At 47.6% G+C, this 19991-nt stretch overlaps 1 protein-coding gene across 1 annotated transcript; it reads right to left on the bottom strand.

Annotated features, from left to right (window-relative positions):
* Positions 1–1421: 1421 nt before the first annotated feature.
* CCDC42 (coiled-coil domain containing 42) lies at positions 1422–12606 on the bottom strand. Its single transcript, XM_062592117.1, has 8 exons — positions 12479–12606; positions 10227–10382; positions 9777–9882; positions 9529–9633; positions 8726–8923; positions 7765–7986; positions 6210–6368; positions 1422–5731 (listed from the first exon to the last, which is right to left on the bottom strand). Exons 1-8 carry the CDS (start codon positions 12604–12606, stop codon positions 5642–5644), a joined length of 1164 nt encoding a protein of 387 aa, XP_062448101.1. The 3' UTR covers positions 1422–5641.
* Positions 12607–19991: the final 7385 nt, after the last annotated feature.

The following is a 19991-nucleotide window of genomic DNA, read 5'->3' as shown; positions in this document are numbered from 1 at the left end:
AGGTATCTCAGGCTGTGTCAGAGCAGGGTGGTTAAAGTGAAAAGAAACAAGATCCCGAAAAGCAAGGCTGGATTTTTGAGTTTCCTGGTATTGCAGGAGTATAGACCAGCTCCTACTGCTACAATAAGATATATAACCTGTGCCTTTCTGGCCATCAGCCTAACATTTCTCTTTTGGGCCAGGCTGAAAAATCTTTGGAAACACAGGAAACTGTCTCTCTGGGTTAATATTCTTTCAGGCCTAGAGAAAACACCCACCTGTTTTAATTTATTTAATCACTGATATCAGTCTTTTTTTTCCTCACCAGGCCTTGGTGGTACCATTTACAGATGATTTCTGGCACATCAAATGTCTTCCACATGTGGCATTTTGCTTGGTGGAGCTCTGGAGCTCTGAAGTGGTCTGGCTACAACATCTCTCCTGTGACCTTCAAATCTTCCCCCCACCCCCATCCTATCCCCAACCAGCCTGCAGTTCTCTCAGGATAAGGATCAGGAGTGGCAGCCCTCCAAACTGGAGGATCTCATGGGATTCAGTGTCATGTGTGTTTGGGACAAGTGAGTAAACAATGTCTGAGAAAAACTCTCAGTGCAGCTCCTGGCAGCTCCTGGTGGGCATGCTGGGGAAGATATGGTGGTGGGAAATGGGCAGAACAGGAGCAGAGAGGCATGATGGACTCTGTGCTGTACCCGAGTCTCTGCTGATGTGTAGGACCGGAGACGCTTGCAATCATGAACACATGCCACATACGATTTTATGCCAGCAATGACTGAGAGGGGAGCAGGCAGCTCTGGCACCCACATCCTCTCCTGGATCAAGCAGCTGGAATGTGTATGTGCAGAAATAATACTCTAATTCAGGTTTAATAGCATTCATGCCTTTGCCATCTGGCACCCCATAGTGCTTGGCATGCCAAGCCCAAGTAATTGCTAATTATGGGGTTAACAAGCCGTCAATGCCTTCCCAAGTCGCTGCTGAAGAGAGAGGTTGTTGCTAGCACAAGGTTGTATCCATCTGTTTGCAGAGTATTTAAGGCAGGGAGGTAGCAGGTCTTCAGGTGAAAACATCATAGGGGATCTGGAGTTGAGCTGTGCCTCTCTGTACAGCTGTGCTCTGTATTAGAACACACGTGTGAACACATGGCAAGTCCCATCACTCTGGCCTGCACACTGGCAACAGGCACGCACAAGCACAAGCTGACTCCAGCAGAAATCCCACCATCAGTGCTGGGGCAGAGCGACTCGATGGGGCAACTCGCAGAGCAGAGAGTACGAGCATTGCCAGCTCCTGCCCACACTGACAAAATAGCAGGCTTCTCCAAAAGAAATGTTGACAGAGTCCAGATTACACCAATAACAACATTTCAGTGTGCTGGGAATTTTCCATCAAAAAGAAGCAAAACAGACCGTAGGTTTATCCAATACTTTAATCATCTCTTTTCTGTGCCAAAGGGGAAAAAAATTGCAAACAAAATCAAAAGTGAACAAAAAGCCCTACAACCCGAGCCCTGCAATTCCATAAGGAAAAGGCAGGCTGTTAACACACAAAAAAAACCCTGTTTATTATACAGAATGTCACAGAACTTTAATTAAGTAATTTTAGTCTTTGGTCACATTGCTTTTGCTTCACGCAGCCCAAGAAGGAGGATGGGCTGGCAGAAAACACTGGGAACTTCGCCTTTGTGATGTTTAGCATCCTGTGCTTGGGGAGTGGGTCCTGCCATCTCCTTTCCTGGTGCTGAGGTCCTCGTGCCAGGAGGATGGCTCCAGCATGCAAGAGAAGGAGAAACATGGTGGATGGGCAGGAAACCCTGCTAACCCTGATGGTCCCCTCTGTGAAGCAGGGCTTCAGGACCAGTGCAGTCCAGCTTGGCATCCTCTAGCCTCTCACCAGTGATGAGAGTGGAATTTGTCTTTCTGTTCGGCTTGGAATGCCTCAGGTGGGTGGCTTTGGCTTAAGTTAGAGAAGATGATTTCCTTCCTTTCAAACTCTCCAGGAGAAGGACGGAGGGTGAATGAAATGAGTTTTATTGCATGGAGCAGCCAGTGCCTGTCCCCCACACTCCATAGCTCATTGGTTGGTTTTGCAGACAAGCCCAGTCAAGGATCCCTTCACCTCAGTCGTGACAGGGTCAATGCACATTTTGGGTACACTCCTTTCCCCCTCGCCTCATAGGCACCATCTCTTGCCAAGGCTTCTTGAAGAGGCATCTTTAGGGGCTCTTAGTCCCATGAGAAGAGGTGAGGAACCCAGGTAATTTAGACAGCATGCAGCTCTCCAGGGCACAATCTGTGCTTCACAATCTGGTCAGAGCCTCTTCTGGCTCCTCAAAATGGGCAAGGGGGAAGCTGGAGCTAGAAAGAGAAGGGGCAGCTGTGTCATCTCCTGGGATGGACATAAATGGTCCCTTTGGATACATCACTGCTGAGATGAGATGCAAGGACACAAATGCCCGACTTCATCTGTGCTTGGATGAATCATGAGCTGACTTTTCCAGGGCAGGCAGTAGGTCTCAGTATTCTCACTAATTCCTCTACAACACATTTACCCTGAGATCTCTGAAGGACTCAGTGAGACACACTCCTGCTTGTTTTTTCTCTTCCGTTTGCTTCTATGTGCTTCCTCTCACAGAGCAGCAACACAAAGGCCTTGATCTAGGCCAGCACGAGTGGTGGAAGCATTATTTTCTGTGGGGCAAAGGCTCTCAGATCCAGCCCACATGTGGCAAGCTGCTGTCTCTGAGGAAATTGCCAGGAGAGTGGATTTCCATTCTTCTTATGAGGCCTGGCCCTGGGACTGAGCGGTGAATCACTCCATCTAAACTGAATGGTATATATTTGCTTCTCATTGAGAAATCAATTATCAGTGCCTTGAATTTTCTGCATTGCCTGCCTCTCAAGGCCACCACTGCAGTTCCAGAGTTGCTGGAGAGCACGACTAGGCTGAATGTTTCTACTCGCTGAGGAAGGAGGCCTTAGCATGGCAATGGGAAGGATCTGCCCCTGTTTGAAGGAAGTCCTTTCCATGCAAAGAGCTGTTGCAGACCCATAGCCCCTTTTCAGGGTCTTAACCAAAGACAGGAAAGCTCCCATTTACCCTTACCCCGTCTCTTCTCCAATCTTATCGTTTCACTGAGTAATGCTACAACCTAAAACCCTACAACCCTCAGTTCCTGTTCCTAAGCCATGGTCCTCTCTTTACTCATGTGGCTTCTAAACACCCTTTGCTTCTAGATGGCCAGTAATCCAATCTCTGTCATTCACCTACTAGATGATGCTGGGCTTCTACACTGCTTCTGCTCCCAGATTGGGCTTCTCTTTTCTCCTTCACCCTGGGTTCCTTGAAGCAAGGACTGTGTAAGTACACCCATCACAGCAGGGTCCAGACCACAGTAGTGGTTACTTAATCGCTTATATAGGACATTAATCTGAGCTCCTAGTCTGAGAAGTAATACGGCTCTTTGCAAATGTCAGCACCCTCAACCTCCCAGCCCACTGCAAGGCAATACTAATGCCAGCACCCTCTCTGCACCCATGGGCTCTGTAACTTCTTCTCCCCTCCAAAGGCTCGGGTTGCTTGTGGTTAAGGCCAGCGCTGGTACAGCACAGCGGTGTAACCTAGGGTCAGATTGCTGACAAAACAGGGAAGGTGTGAGATGGAGTTGTGTGAGGAAAAGCTGTCAGGAGCCTGCATTTATGCTCAGGCCTTTGGCATTGCCTTGCAGGTAAGCCTGTGCCCAGCCTTGTACCTTGCTGATTCTTGCCTTGCTGACTTGACGTTTTGGCTTCATCTCAGATCTACCTCATCGCTACAAACTAGTGTGGAAATTATTGGACTTCAGCCAAACCTGCTCACCGTCAGGGATCCGCACTCCTGTTCTTGCTCCTGTACCATGGGACTGAGTCCTGTTGATGAGGACACTGCCTTCTTCCCTTGCTGTCACCTTGGCTGCTTCCCTTGAGGAGCAACTCACTCTTGCTCCTTTCTGACAATTATTATCCCTTTTTCAGAGGGATAATATTCATACATTATATTCATAATATAATCATGAAAGTGTAGGCATATGGTGGATGAATGCGATTATAACTACTTTTACTTTTTCTTGCCAGCTCAAATGCAAACTGCCAGTCAACTCCCACTACTCTGGGGAGCTATTCAGAAAAAAACACAGGGCATGTCTTGGCCCACACTGTATTACTATGTCAAGGTTTTAAAAAGAAATGATCTCCCCTTCCATATACAGTAACAGATAAGCAATTGCTGCCCTTGTCTCTCAAATGGAGGCTTTCACTGTTATGTTTTCTTCTGCAATAGCATCATCCTGAGGACATGCACAAGGTCATTTTCTGGTGATGGATGGTAACTCACTAAGCTTCAAAGACATAAAAAGGACCTGAGTTCAAGAGTCTTGAGCTTTCAGGATGAGATCTTGCTAAGGTCTGACATAAGATACTGTTTTTCTAATTGAGTTTATTTTTATGAATTCAAGTTTGCAAAGAAAGCAACAGCAAAGATGTAGAGGGAGCAGTTTCTGTACAGACTCCGTGTCAAGCATTCCAGTCCTGAACTCATTCTTCCTTTGGTTTCCAAATATGCAACCTACCTGCAGCTCTGAGGTGTACCTTTTTTTCCTTATAGCTTATGAAAGCATTGCTTTTGAGGGAGTCAGTCTGTGTCTTCCTCACTCTCAGATGAAGTGGTCAGATGTCTGAGTAAATCTTAGGCATTTTAAATATGCATCAGCTGGACTTGAACTTCTCTGGAAGATACATTAACCAAATCCACTTCACTGGACTCAACACAGGAGTAACTACTGAATAGGAGGGAGCAAGAGCATATCAGCAGTAATCTCTTGGCTGCAAAATCTATAAGCTGCAAAATCTATAAACTCATTATGGATCAATCTATAATGCTTGATCCATTAGAAGGTCCTCCTCAAAAGATTCTGAGCCTGGACTGAACTCTGTAGTATATCCTCAGTGTCATTTTTTAGTTCTGTTGTGCTGTATTCATCAAAAATTAACACTCATTATCAATAGCTAAATGCCTAATGTAGTAGCCTAGGTTAGTTCATCCTTCATCTATATCTACTTTCTACACTTTTCCTAATAGCTAGGAGGGGTATGAGTTTTGGTATATAAGGTACGGCTCTGCAGAGAAAGCCTCAGGGACAAGCAAATAAGAATTCACAGATGTGCTGATGGGAAATCTCTGAAGCTCTCTGAAGCAGAGTCTCTGACTCTGCTGTGATGTCCCTATGCAATATCTCTGAGCTTACACTGGATGAGAGGCCTAAGTGTGAAAACTAGGACTAATTTCCACCTGAGATGCTGTCCCAGCCTGCCCTTGCCACTTTGCATGCTTTACTGGCATGCTGTCTCCCCCCAGGCAAAATCCCGTTTGCTAGAGAATGCATACCACCATGGTCCTCTGGACCAAAGCTGTGAGATGGAGCTGACCTGATGAGTCCAAATCTCCCAGTAAATGAAGAAATATCTTAAATATATTGTTATTTTTAATAGTATGAAACTTCACTAACATAACCTGTGCTGGAGTCTATAACACCTTTAGAGTCCTCTCTCCTTCTCTTGCCCTTACTACCCTACTGAGCAGGTCAAGTTGAAACACCTCTTAAAACTCCTCAAAGTGTAGCTGCTTGCTGGCGGCTAAGATGGTCCTTCCTTTTCACCTCCATACAGATGTCTGTGAGGTCTTGGATAAACTGTTGAATCTAGGGTGTGCAAGAGAGATGTTAAAGCTCAGACAAATGTAGAATATCTCTTACTGTAGGGACAGGAGCAGGAGGTAGAGAACTTGCTGGCCCCTCATGGCAAATTTCACCCAATGAAAAGAGGATAAGACACTTGGTTTGCACTATCTTTGCTGCTGGAATGGGCTATTGTGGGTGAGTCTGAGTTCACGGCATGGGTGAATGGAGACAAACCTTGACCATAGATTGATTTTCAGGTTCTGCCCCAGCCTGCTTGGCTCCCACTTCTTGTGCCTCTACAAGGACCCACACCCTGGTCTGTGTCCCTGGACAAGCTAAGCATTCATGATGTCCCCATTCCCTCTGCCCTAGAGATTCCACACAAAAGGGAAGGGCCTTCTGGACACCTTGATTTCTCTGGAACCTCCCCTCCCTTTGGGCAACTGAGGCTCATCAGTGATCCCTTTACTGAGCAGGAAGAAGGGGACCGTGTTTGTACCATGTCCAGCTGTCTGTGAGTGTCCTCCACTGGCACATTCAGGCTCTCTTTCAGCTGCTTGCTCACACATTGGAAGAGGTTGAGGGTGGCCATCTTAATGGTGCCGAGCATAAGGGTTTTCTCGGCAGCCGTGTTCTGGATGTGGGCCCAGTGAGACTCCTGAGAGGAGAGAAGATATGCAACATGTGAACATGGCACAATGAAGATGCTACTTCAGCACTGAGCTGGAGGTGGCTCAGTTTGGCATGGTGGAAGCAGCTCCAGGAAACCATTATGGATGGTGTTTTCCCCAGGAGTCTCCCCATCCCTCTGCCAGGTCCTGTAGTCCTCACTCTGGCAATATCTTCCTGACAACCTCATTTGTATGCCCAGGAGCAGAGCATCCTCCTGCCACCCATCCAGACCAGCTGCTTTCCTCCTCTGCCTGATAAGATTCATATCCTAGAGCTTGATGTATTCAAAAAGAGAATTTGGCAAGACACTCTCAGAGTGGCACAAAGTGAACAGAGGCTAGCAGAGCTGGACTGGAACAATGAAAGGTATGATGCCTGCTTCAAGAGGGAGGCTTCTCCAGAAAGGCTGGGAGAATCTGAAGAGATATAGCAATGAAAGGGAGCAGACTGGATCAAATCGGAGTTAAAACAAACAAATCCAAAGAAGTAGTAACTCTGAGTCTTCATTAGAGGCCACTCAGAGAGAAAGCAGAGCTAAAATCCATCTTGCAAGTATGGAGTGGACAGAAATATGGATAGGCTGACATTTGGAAAGGGCTGGAGATCTGATCTCTTCTCCTCTGTGGTCCTTTGTTCTGAAATATCCTTGAGCATAGATCTAAGGACATTTCTAAACACTGAACAGGAGTTATGGAGTTATATGCCTCATTATGAGGGTTGGACTAGATGATCTCCAGAGGTCCCTTCCAGCCTTACCAATTCTATGATTCTATGTCTATAGACTGGGTGCTGTCTACTGCATGACTGTGTTTGTTTGGACAGGGTAAGGATGGCAGAGAAAGGATGAGCCCACATGGGCAGATGTTGCGCAGAGTAAGAAAATGAGTAATTATAATAATTAACAAAACCAGTTTCACTTGGAGGTTTGAGCAATTGAATGGTGGAGACTGCAACATGTGACACACTGAAGCCCCACTATGAGGATGCTGCTGCAAGGAATGGTAAATGGAAATGAATGTGACTAGGCTAGATAAATCCAGTGGTATGTGGTGGAGTGTGCTTGGGATTTGTGTTGAGGTGGACCTCCCTAAACCTTGGTTAGCTTGTCTCTGTTGGCTGAATTCAGTGTAAGTGCAAGCAAAGAGTGAAAGGTCATTGTGGCCTTAGGAGGACTTGGTTTTAACTCCTGACATCACCTGCTCCAGACCTCATCTGTCATTCTTCATCTTGGAATCACTTACAGGGACAAACTCAGGTATTTTCTCCAATTACAAGGGCTGTAACTGGGCCTTGCCATGCCCCAGGAGCTTAGGGGCAAGCCATCAGCTGGTCTTGGCAGCCAGGTCATGGTGATATCCCCTTGCCCTTCCATATTTCCTCACCCAGATGAGGACCTCACTGTGAGCCTGGTCAAAACGTGTTTGGAGCTGCGCCAATTCATTGTTATACTGCAGGATCTTGTCTTCTTTCTCTTCAGTGTACTGGGCCAGGAGCACTTTGGCTTTCTCAATCATTTCCATGCGTGCCTGTGCTGACTGCAGCAGGTCCTCGTGCATTCTCACCAGCGTCTTGTGGCGCCCGATGACTTCCCGGATCTCCTCAAACTACAGCACAGGCCTTCTAGAGTTAACATTCATCCTGCACTCCTTCTACCGTGATGGTAAAGTCTCACACTGTTGACCACCCTGCCATGATGAAGTACACCTCCCCACCAAGGGAAAATCTTCTTTTTGATGGGAGACTATCACCCTGGCTGGTCTGTGAGCATTGCCACATTCCAAGTATCTTTATGCCAGCCCATTTCACTGATCCCAAGGCTGTCACTGCCATAAGCATGGGGAGATGTCATGCCCTATTGCCAGCAGAGCAGTGTTCTGACACAGCATGTACCATAAGCACTACTGCAACTGTCAGTGCTGAGTCACCTGAACACAGGAATGGGCTAAGTAAGGCAGCAGGAGTATGAATGATGCTCAGAGCAATGCCCAGGCATCTTTGCACAGGGGACAGTTTTTCAGATGTCTGTCAGGGTTCCCATTCCACAGCTGTATTTCACTTCTCCCTCACCATCAATGTGACATGAAACAACGATGCAAAGGGGATCCCATTCACCTCAGTTCTGTGCTCTTTTCTCTTCTAACATATTTTTCATATAGTTTTTTCAATACTTTACCTCCCTTGATTCTGGTCCCTTTGTTTCTGTCTGGTTGCAGGCACCCTTTTCCCAACCCACCTGAGATCTCTGGGTTTAACCAAGCACTATGATTACCCTCATCCTCTATGTCTAAAGCCCATGCGAGCCCCTTCCTGAGGCCATGATCTGTATCTCACATCAAAACTCACCTCTGAGACTTTCACCACATCCTCCAGGTACTTGTTGAAGATGGAGTACTTCTGCAGGGCATTGTAGATTTTCTGGTGTTTACTTTTCAGGGCTTCCAGTTCCCTCCTAGCCCTCAAAAGCTCCTTCTCCCTCTGCATCTTCATCTCTCTTTCCTTACTTGCTTTCTTTAGAGCTCGGATTCTCTTCTCATCGTTTTCCTGGTGATGTTCCCCCCTCCCATCAGCATGCAAACTCACAGACAAACATACACATACATGCATTGAATTCCACCCAGGCACCCAGGTATGGGAAAAGGAAGGCAGAGGAAGATGGAGGTGGGTTGCTCCATGCACTATGAGGTGATACAGACACAGAGGAGAGAACAGGGCTGGGAACAGATTCATGTCCTCCTTGACAGGGTCATCCCTCCAGCACTGACCCTTCAGTCTTGGGGACAGACATCTGGGATGGCACCCAGTGGTTTTCAGAGTTGCTGGTATCTGTCCCGGAAGGATGCCTCAGTGTTAACCATGCAAACAGGGTCAGATCCTTATGGGGGATGCCTGAGACCCTCAGGGGATCACAGTGTTTTAGAATGAACACTCTCCCAGGCAGGCCCTCTCAAGACTTTCCAAACTTCCAGTGCAAAGCACTGAGTGTGTCCTGGGCCCTGTGTGCTGCCATTCCTGTTTCTCATGCTTTGAGGCTTAAGAGAGATTGGGACAGATAAAGGTGCACTGAGGCTTTTCCTTCTTCAAGGAAGGGGAGGAGGTAGTGTTAAGGAGAGGGTTATGTTAGCTGAGCCGAGCCGAGCCAGCTGTACCTGTATGAACTTCTCAAATTTCTGTGTGTAAGCTTTTAGCTGAGCCTCCTTGGCTTTGAGATCACTCCACCGACAGTTTATGGCTTCCATCCTCACCTTGAAGGCCTGGCAGTGTTGAGAGAACATGACACGGCTGCTCAGAAGAGAGGTAGTCATCTGAATGCTGCTACCTTCCAAAGCAGCATCAAATGCTGGTCAAAGCTGTAAGTCATCCCACTCATGGTCAGAAACCCTCTCATCTTTCTCACCTCTTCCTCTGCATCCAGAGCTTTTTGAATCAATCTGGCTTGTTTTTTCTTCTGCTGGAGGCGAATAGATGGAGACAGAGACTCTTCCTCTGTCTGTTTGAATTTCCTGCCACAGAAGTTTCCCTAAGGTTACACACTGGGCATGATGCTGCCTGCATCTTGGGAGGGTGTTGGATGCCTCTGCTCTGTCAGATACCACTGTATCTGCCTTAGGCTCAACCTAGTGATGTCTCTCTTCCACCCAGAGTGGTCCCCCACAAAGCAGGGATCCCACTGATAGAGCCCAGGGAGAGATGAGCGGGTATTAGAGGGAAGGAACATCGATGGGGAAGGGAAGGGACAGTACAAGGGGAGAGAAGGAGTGAGGATTTGCCATGGTGGGGGAGGAGAGAGATGGAGGAGACAGAAGAGCCTGAAGGAAGACGGAGGAGGATGGAGGAGCTCCCTCACGTGAGCAAAGGCAGAAGATTCTTTTTGTAGTGCATGCAGAAATATGCTGACAGGTCCTCGTTGTCCATGGTGGCCATTGCTCCAGCCACCAAAAGGGCTTGGATAGCCCAGGTCCTCCCAGTGATGTCTTTATCCTGATTCAGCCCAAGAGCTGTCCTGCAAGTCTAGAGGCTGGGTAGTGTGTGGAAGATGCAGCCAGGAAGTAGATGAGTCCCTGATGGCCTCCTGCCTCTGCTTTCCCAGGGCCTTCACCCCTTCCTGGTCAGCTGACGACCAGTTAGAATGGAGTGCCGGAGGCAGTTGGAAGATGCTTGGGTGGTTACTTGGCAACGTCCCTGCTCTGAAGCAGAGCTGATGCTGCACGTGCCCCTGCTGTGGGACTGACCTCTACATCTGGACCAGGTATTATGCAGGCTTCCATGACCTGCTCTGCACCCAGCTTCCTGTGGTGCACTGGGCTGAAGGAGAGTCTTGCTGCCCTATGGGTTTGAGTTGCTCTCTTGGGGTGACCTTCTTCCCATGAGGCCCCCTACTAGCAAGGAGGGCAATGTGTGAAGGAAGAGCCATTTTTGACCAATCTGAGATGTTGTGTAGCTTGGGAAGGATTTGTACATCCTGCTGGGGTAACGGATTGCTTCTGGCTGCTTTTTTGTTTTTTGTTATTGTTTTCTTTCTTTCTTTCTTTTTTTTTTTTTTTTTTTTTTTTTGGTTAGGGCAAGGCCTTTGAAAGACGGGCAAAGTCCCATTGCCCATCATAAGGGCACTGTTTGAGGGCCACATAAGGGAAAGTGTCTCAGTGGCTGTGACCCTGTGGTCTACTCCTTCTGCAAGAGATGTCATCATCTGCCATCCACTTCTTTTAATCTCCAGCTTCCTCAAGCCTAACTTGCAACAGCTTTGCTGTGATCTACTGAAGCTGAAACAGTCCTGGATTGAAGGCAGAGTTATGATCCCGCAGGCAAAGAAGTCTTAGTTTCTGATACAACCCTGACTTTCTTCAGAAAAAATATTTTCAGATAAACATCACCTCTCACTCATTATAAACTACCAAAAGCTGGGGAAAGCTTACCAGATCTGTCTGGCACTTTAAACAGCAAGAAGATGTATGGCTTTGGAAGGGATCATTTATTGTTTGAGAGATGCTTCATTTAGAGACAAATGACCTAAGGCAAAGCAGGAAATATGTCTGGCTCTTATTGCTGAGATTCAGATCAGTCGTGACAGCAACTAGTTACTTCCCCTCTGTCCACTCCAAGGTCAGCATGAGGCTATTCCCACTCCTGAGGGCTAGACAGATGAAACCTGGGTATTCTAGAGAAGTACTCAGCAGGGAAATGTCTCTGCCCTGGGAGCTGGGCTCATGCCCTCTTGTGAGGTGAGAGGTCTCAGGACTTTCTCCAGCAGACAGGGATCCTCTCTGGTAAAGTCCTGCCCACCCTCATGTCCCAAGAGCTGGAAGAGCTAATGCTCTCCAGCAGAGCATGGGAACCTCTGGGAGCACTGAGACAAAGAACCAGGAAAAAATAGGTCCCCTGGAACTGGGGCAGGGTCTCTCTGTGAAGTGACAGTGAACCTTCCTTTAACACAAGCAGAGTTGCATATCTGTATCTATGCTCACCTTCCTGCAGCTGAACTGTGCTGGCTGAAATGAAAATAAAACAGCTTTTTGGAAAAGCAGTTTGAAGTAGGTTTTGGACATCCCAATCAGTATCTCAAGCAATTAAGGTTTATTAGCATTATTGGAGACAGACATTTCCAAGGGGAAGTGCTGGCTGACTTCCAGTCTCACTTAGAATCCGCCTTTATATGACGTTTTGTCATATAAATGACAGATGGGCTCCAGGGAGCAGGCAATGTCATCTGTTACCTCTCCACTTGCAAGCACATTTGACACCTGAATGCCTACCCCTATGCCTTTGCCTTCACAGTATTTCTTTTGTTCCCTAGGAAGCGCTGCTCTTCCACAGCAAGGATTTGAAGTGCAGCCCATAATAAAATCCCTGGGGTTTTAATTTCTCCTGAAGATACTTGTCGGAGCTGTTCCCCCTCAGCATTCACTCTCCTTACTGAATACTTCAAGCAATGCTACCACTAGCAGAAAGCTTATGAATGAAGAAGTCACTGTAGAAGATTTTATTCTTGCTGATCAGAGGAAGTTGCAGCTGACTCTGAGGAGCGTGACTCAAATGGTAGCAGTGTCAGTGGGGCTTTGGGGAGCGCCCAGTACAGCTATGCCCAGGGAAAGCTCTCACTGTGCATCCTTATCACCATGTGTCCACTGTGGGGAGTCAGCAGTGCCCACTAGCACAGGTTTAGCACAGCTGAGATCCAGGCTCAAACCATTTTTGTTACTCTTCATTTCTCTCAGGTAGCATTTCATGGACTAGTGATCACCACAGATACCGTCTGCTCCCGCCTCTGCCTCTACCTTGCTAGTTTCAGAGGCAGCAGAGCTGACTCTGTTGGAGATCTCTGTGTTTCCATGTGTACACCTTGCAAAATATTGTCCTTGTCATGATGGGCTCCTTTACTAAAGTACTGTAGTGATAAGCATAAAAGATGTGCTCTGCAGCAAACAGGTCTGGTGCCATGATCTGAGGCCAAGAGTCCCCCAAATACTGCTTAGAGGGGTCATCTGCTACATGAGACAGCTGGCTGAGGGAAAGGTAAGGCAAGTCCAGAAGATACAGCATGAGATACCTTACGTTTATTGAAATACAAAGATTTGTGCTCTGTAGGAATGTGTACCGTTGGCTTTTGGTGCTGATTTGGATGTCCCCAGAAATAGTTGCTGTGACACAAGGGGCTGAGTAAAGAGGTCACCACATCTTTGGGTTGATCAGAATTCATGTATGTGATTCTGAGGAGCCAGACTAATCTGGCCATGGAGGTGGTTGGCCCTGCTCAGTTTTTTTCATAGCAAGGACCCAGATTTCATTCAGTGGGTACTAATTTGGTCCATGCCTATCCTGCAAAAGCTAATAACTGGTGCCCTGCCCTGTCTCAACAATGAATAGCCATGCTCAGCAGGTTCGCTTGGAATGGATGTGATAATAGCTTTTACAAACTATGAATGGAGTTACCCTTGAAGAAGTAAACCCATTCCTCTGCCAGCATGCAAAACTGTATCTGCCTCCAACCCTTCTAGCTCTGCTAGCTTAATACTCATCTCACTGGGTATTAAGCCCACGCTTTTGACAGCTGTTACCTATGGTGCTGACACTAATTCAGGCCAAGCAGATGTTTGATCATACCAATGGCTGCTGTGACTGTTACTCTTTTCCTATTACAGCCAGGAGGGATTATAGGGTCTGTCCCCTTTTGGATGATCCTCGCTGCAGATGTCTAATCTAATTAAGAGGGCTGGCTACCTTTGGCTGACAAGACATTCCCCTGACATTTTGTCTATTGCAGCTATGGGTGAGTGGTGGTGATCATTCAGTCAGCTCAGATGAATGAGCATCTTCATTCATCACGTGACTATATTGAGCTGAGCATTGATGAAGTGCATGGGTTTTAATATCAGCTATTCTTACCACTTACAGCAAGGACAGTCAATGGGTGTGGAACAGCACCGGGAGGCAAATTACCCCCATGGCACAGCAAAATTGTTACCCAAGAGACCTACAGGTTGCTTCAAAGCACCTTCTCAGGGCTGAAGTTTGCTCATGAGTCAATCTCACCTCTTTTGATGTGGTTGAGGGAAAGAGGGTGGATCTAGGTGCCATAGAGCAGACTTCCTTGGGAGAGGAAGAGTGGAGCACCTTGCTGTTATGTCTTTTCCATGCTGCTGCGTGACATTCTGTGCTGCCTGTGCAGGTTTGCCCAGGCCAATTTTGCAGTAGCAACAAAGCTTAATGTCATATCCAGTACTTCCAAGCTCTCCTAGAGCCCTTGGTGCTCCTGTTGCCCCAGTCCAGAAGAGCTGACTGCTAGAGGGGACACAGATCCAGAGCCATCAGGAAGATTAATGAATCAAAAGGGAAACTAGTGCCACACAGCCACCCAGGGACACTGGGGCAGCCTGGAGGTCTCCTGCATGAGAGGCTTGAGCTGGGCCAGATGATGCCAGCCCTTGTGGTCATCTTAGCATAGCAGATGGGGAGGGGAGGAGAAAAAGCAGTGCTTGGTAGAAGAAGGCATTGGTCAGGCTGAAGAGAGATGAAATGCTGTGAAGGTAGGAGAGGGAAAGACAGGTTGATCCCTCCACATTGTGTGCATGTTCTTCTGCAGGTACAAAGAGGTTGGTGACTGGCTGACCTAAAACACAGACTGAATTTTAAATACCAGTGCCATGAAGGTACCTGCCATCTACTGCTGTGGTGCCCTAGGCATGCAGGTCATCCTGGACTGACTCCCTCCTCCATCTTGTATTACTGTCATCCCCATGGGGCTGTCAGACTGGCAAGTCACCCCAAGCCACCTGCTCATATAGCATACTGGAGCTGGAATAACTGGCATAGCAAAGCGGGAGCACTGGAAGTGGTGTCACCTGCTCAGAAACCAAGAGACTCTTTCAGTGGATTTGTTTCCTGAGACACCACTCCCTCCTGGATTGGTGTTTGGCGGATGGGAAATTCTCTGTGCTGGAAAAAATCTGCTTCTCCACCTGGAGGAAAGCTAATCAGAACTGAACAGAATGAGATCAGACACCGTATTTCGCAGCTGTGGTAGAAATAACTGCAGACAGCTGGGTTTTTTTCGTGTTCCCAATCTCCGTTTTCTGCTTTTATCCTCATATCAAGGTTTTATCTCTGCTTCTTCGTCAAATGCTTTCTTCCTCAATAGACTGTGCATTAAAAAAAGACTTTCTTTCTATTATACTCTCCATAGCAACTGCATCAGCTTGCCATGAATAAATTACCTCCAACTTGACATCTCTTATTAGAATACAGAAAATGCCGTTTCTGAGTCATAGTTACCCAGTAGGAACCTTTTCTGTTCATCCCTTAGGTACATCCCCCATCTTTTTACTCTTTGAAGGAAGTCACTTTTTTTCCCCTTTAAATCTCCTCTGTGCTTGAGAGACCCTGAAGCTGAAGGCTGATGGAAAGCCAACACAGACTTTCCCTGCTGGCCTTCAGAAGCTGCTAGCACAATACAAAATGCACTTGGCAATAGCTGGTTCCTCCAGATCAGACTTGGATCTGTATTGGCATGACCCTGAATGGCCAGATTTCTTCTTGGCACTTCTCATCAGCTGTTAGGTCCCTATAGGAGGTGCTTGAGGAAGAGTATTAGCTTTTCTCCAGGAAGAGCGGCATCCACGTCTCAGTGGTACAGAGAGCTTGTGGATATTAAAGCATGGGATCTTCACTGAATGACAAGGGCTTTTAGGAGGAAAGACTCTTGGAGGAGAGCAATTCCCACATGCAGCATTGGCCTGTGCCTGTCTGGAGCTGAGAGGAGTTTCCTGGTCTGCTCTGGGAGTCTGTCTAGCCTGAGATACTTTCAATTTGCCAAAAGCACTTGGATTTTCTCTGGGATGGTGTGACCATGGTCCAGGAGAGGGAGCACTCACTAAACAATGTGCAGTACTGGACATCACCCAAGGACTTTCCTGTCTGTTCCTGATCCCTGATGTAGTAGGTCTGGCAGTCACTCACATTTCCATCTCCTGCCCCATTTTCTTGCTCTGGGATAACTCTAGGAAGCCTTTCTGATGTGAGGCAGTTTTCTGGCCCTTCTGCAGCAGCACACCTTTCCTATCTCTTGTTCCCATCCCAGTCTGCCCCCACAGTGTGAGTGCCATTGATGCTGAAGGCAAAGCAGGATAAATTTGTTGATCTCTGAGAAGGAAGAGGTGGGGGAACCTGAATCACTGCTCAGTGTTTCTCCCCTCACCACTGTGATCCCCTGCTGTGTTTCTCTCTGAGTCATCCAGCACAGCAGGATTTCAGCTTAACCCCTGGAAGACAGTATTGACTGATGATGAGAGCACAGAACAGCACTGTTTTGCCACCATACATCCCTGCAATAGAAAACTCTTGATCGCCTCTGTTTCCCTTGTTCAGATCAGGGTGATGTTTTCTGCTACGGGTCCTCGGCTTCGAGTGTCAGCCTTGGCTCTCAGTCCACCCTTCTGGGGTTCTGCAGGGCCATCACTGCACTTTGCTTTGTCAAAGTGCGGATCTTTTGCACACACTGAAGATATCAGTGAGGTGGGAGCTCTGATCTTATCAGCATGATTGTGTCATTCCAGAAAATTTCCCTGTTTTAATTATGAGGAATGAAGTGCCATTGCCTGAGTGTCGATATAGGGATTTCTAAAACCTGAACTCCTGAAGCCATAGGATTATGAAAGACTATTCAATCTCCACTAAATAGATATTTCTAGTTAAAGAACAAGCCTCTGAAGACTCATAATCCTGAAGGCGAGTGGATAAAAAGCCAAGATACGATATTTTGTAAATGTATGAGCTTTTACATAGTTTTTTTTTCATTATCTAAGACCTGAATCATGGGTTTTGCAAGCTTAGCAGTAAGCCTTCCCAAAATTTTAGAGTACAGCATCACCTTTGTGGTGTCTCCTGCTATCCTGCTTCACAGTGTGGCCTTGAAAAGAGGTGTCTGCTTTTCCCTCTTGTGTCATTGGGAGAGGCTTTTTGGATTCCCTGAATTTGACACCTTTCTGCTGCTGTAGTGGCTTTCTGCATGCATTAGACTCCACTGTGATGGCAGTAATTTGTTATCCAGTTTCTCTCTTGCAAAAGGTTATCCCTGTTCTCATTTAGTTGGGTTGCAAAAAGGAAACATACTGGCAAGCCCAGTAGGAAATAGCATCCAGCTGTGCAGGCTTTGTTGGAAAGGGCTGTTGCACAACTTGCTGCTGTGCCTGGTGGTTTGGCTTCTTGTTCCCATCCTGGTGTGGTCCATCCTGTTTAAAAGAAGGGTGCCTACACATGATGGTGAAGCAGGATATAGCATCTGTTGACCACTCTCAGAGCAAGAGAACAACAGCCTGGATTTTTGGGTGAAGAAGACAGAAAGGGAACACTTCTTCTTATTGGAAAAGAGTAATTCAACACAGTTGTCCAGGGATGCTTCCATTTTAAAACCTCATTTGCTGAGTTAATTTTTATAACAAGTGAAAGAGTTTGCTCTTTTGCGCCTGGAGTAGTCCATAAATCAAAAAAATAAGGACAATGCAGTAAGAATAAAAAACAAACTATGACTCAGAGTCCAGTCATCCCTGTGGCAGGAGTAATTGCTGGATCATGTTAAAATGTGCTTATTCATTTGCACAGAGAAAGAGCAGACCGTATCTGATGAGGAGGACATGATAGCTGGAGGAGGAGGGGTGAAGTTACTTTCAGCCTTTAGATGTTGCCTACTGTCCAACTTTGAGGGTTGGTTCTTGGGCCCACCTCTCTGGACACAAAAGCAAAGCAGTAACAGATATTTACTCTTCTCAGGGCCCTGAAGGGATGCACCTGCATATACTGAGGGAGCCAGGGGATGGTGTTGCCAGGCCGCTCTCCATCATCTTTGAAAGATCATGGAGAACTGGAGAGGTTCCTGGAAGAAAGCCAATGTCACTCCAGTCTTTCAAAAAGGCAAGAAGGAGGACCCAGGCAATTATAGGCCAGTCAACCTCACCTCCATCCCTGGTAAAGTGATGGAACAGCTCATTCTGGATGTCATCTCCAGACACATGGAGGAAGAGAAGGTGATCAGGAGTAGTCAGCATGGATCCACCACTGGGAAATCCTGCTTAACCAATCTGATAGCCTTCTATGATGGAGTGACTGGTTGGGTAGATGAGGGAAGAGCAGTGGACATTGTGTACCTTGACTTCAGAAAGGCTTTTGACACTGTCTCCCGTAACATCCTCCTACATAAGCTCAGGAAGTGTGGGTTAGATGAGTGGACAGTGAGGTGGATTGAGAACTGGCTGAATGGCGGAGCTCAGAGGGTTGTCATCAGTGGCGTGGAGTCCAGTTGGAGGCCTGTGGCTAGTGGAGTCCCCCAGGCCTCAGTACTGGGTCCAGTCTTGTTCAACTTATTCATCAATGACCTGGATGAAGGGACAGAGTGCCTCCTCAGCAAGTTTGCTGATGATACCAAGATGGGAGGAGTGGCTGATACACCAGAGGGCTGTGCTGCCATTCAGAGAGACCTGGTCAGGCTGGAGAGTTGGGTGGAGAGGAACCTCATGAGGTTCAACAAGGGCAAGTGCAGAGTCTTGCACCTAGGGAGGAATAACCCTAGGCACCAGTACAGGCTGGGGGCTGACCTTCTGGAGAGCAGCTCTGCAGAGAAGGACCTGGGAGTGCTGGTGGACAACAAGTTGACTGTAAGCCAGCAATGTGCTGTTGTGGCCAAGAAGGCCAATGGTATCCTGGGGTGCCTTAGGAAGAGTGTTGCCAGCAGGTCGAGGGAGGTGATCCTGCCCCTCTACTCAGCCCTGGGGAGGCCTCATCTCGAGTACTGTTGTGTCCAGTTCTGGGCTCCCCAGTACAAGGGAGACATGGAGCTACTGCACAGAGTCCAGTGTAGGGCTACGAGGATGATTGGAGGAACTGGAGCACCTGCCCTCTGAGGAAAGGCTGCGAGAGCTGGGCCTGTTTAGCCTGGGGAAGAGAAGCCTGAGGGGGAATCTTATCAATGTGTACAAGTACCTGAAGGGAGGGTGTCAAGGAGATGGGGCTGAACTCCTTTCAGTTGTCCCATGCGACAGGACAAGAGGCAATGGACAAAAATTGAACCACAGGAAGTTCCACCTGAATGTGAGGGGGAATTTCTTCACTGTGAGAGTGACAGAGCACTGGAGGAGGTTGCCCAGAGAGTTTGTGGAGTCTCCTTCTCTGGAGATATTCAAGGCCCACCTGGATGCAACCCTGTCTAACATGCTCTAGGTGACCCTGCTTGAGGAGCAAGGTTGGACTGGATGATCTCCTTCCAACCCTGCTGATTCTATGATTCTATGATTCTGTGAGGGGACTTGACTCCTGAGGGGCCTTTTGGGGATTCATTGGAGGAGGCTGGATCCGTCAGACACCACTCATCCTCTCTCAGGCCTTGCTCTGGGGTCTCACAGATGACCCCCTAGGGACTGGCACACATCCTCACCGGCACAAGGCCAGTGTGCAAGGTTTAGACAAACAGGCTTCCAAAAAGGCAAATGAGCCACCAGTCTCAAGCATTTGGATTCCACCGTCTCACTAAGGACTGGCATGTCTTTCACCAGCAAAATCTTGAGCCAAGCCAGGAGCTTCCTGTACAGCCCATGCTACATGGCAAATGCAGTGAAGGCTCTGGTTCCACTTTGCAGGGCACAGGGAGAGGCTGAGAGCCTGGCACAGGGACCCACTGAAGGTGCCTGCAGTCTGGGAGGCCAAACCAGAGCTGTCTTCCCAATTGGTCAATGGAGCCCTCTCCTACAGGCTTCCAAAAAGGGAAATGGGCCAAAAAAGTTTGAGTCCACTGGTCTCAAACATCTGGATGCTGGGGCTGCTGCCTGTCTTCAGCATGGGGCACTCAGCCACTGTGACCCCTGTCACTCCCAACCTTCACCACATAGGAGTTTTCCAGCCCTCATTTTTTTTTTTTTTTTTTTGCAAGCTGATGTAAAATTGACCTACTTCTAACTTAGCCTCCTTTCCAAGAGACAATAGAGGCTTCATCTATGGCAGTCATGCTTACACTATGGAGATGGAGACTACCACAAGCCCAGGGACCCAGAATTCATCTATATATTACAATAAAGTAGCTTTTTCTTGTACACCCAACTATAGAACTTCTCTCCTGGCCAGATTTTAACAA

This window comes from Rhea pennata, chromosome 19 (assembly GCF_028389875.1).
Source record: "Rhea pennata isolate bPtePen1 chromosome 19, bPtePen1.pri, whole genome shotgun sequence".
Taxonomy (NCBI): Eukaryota; Metazoa; Chordata; class Aves; order Rheiformes; family Rheidae; genus Rhea; species Rhea pennata.
This window is presented reverse-complemented; position numbering and strand designations above follow the sequence as displayed.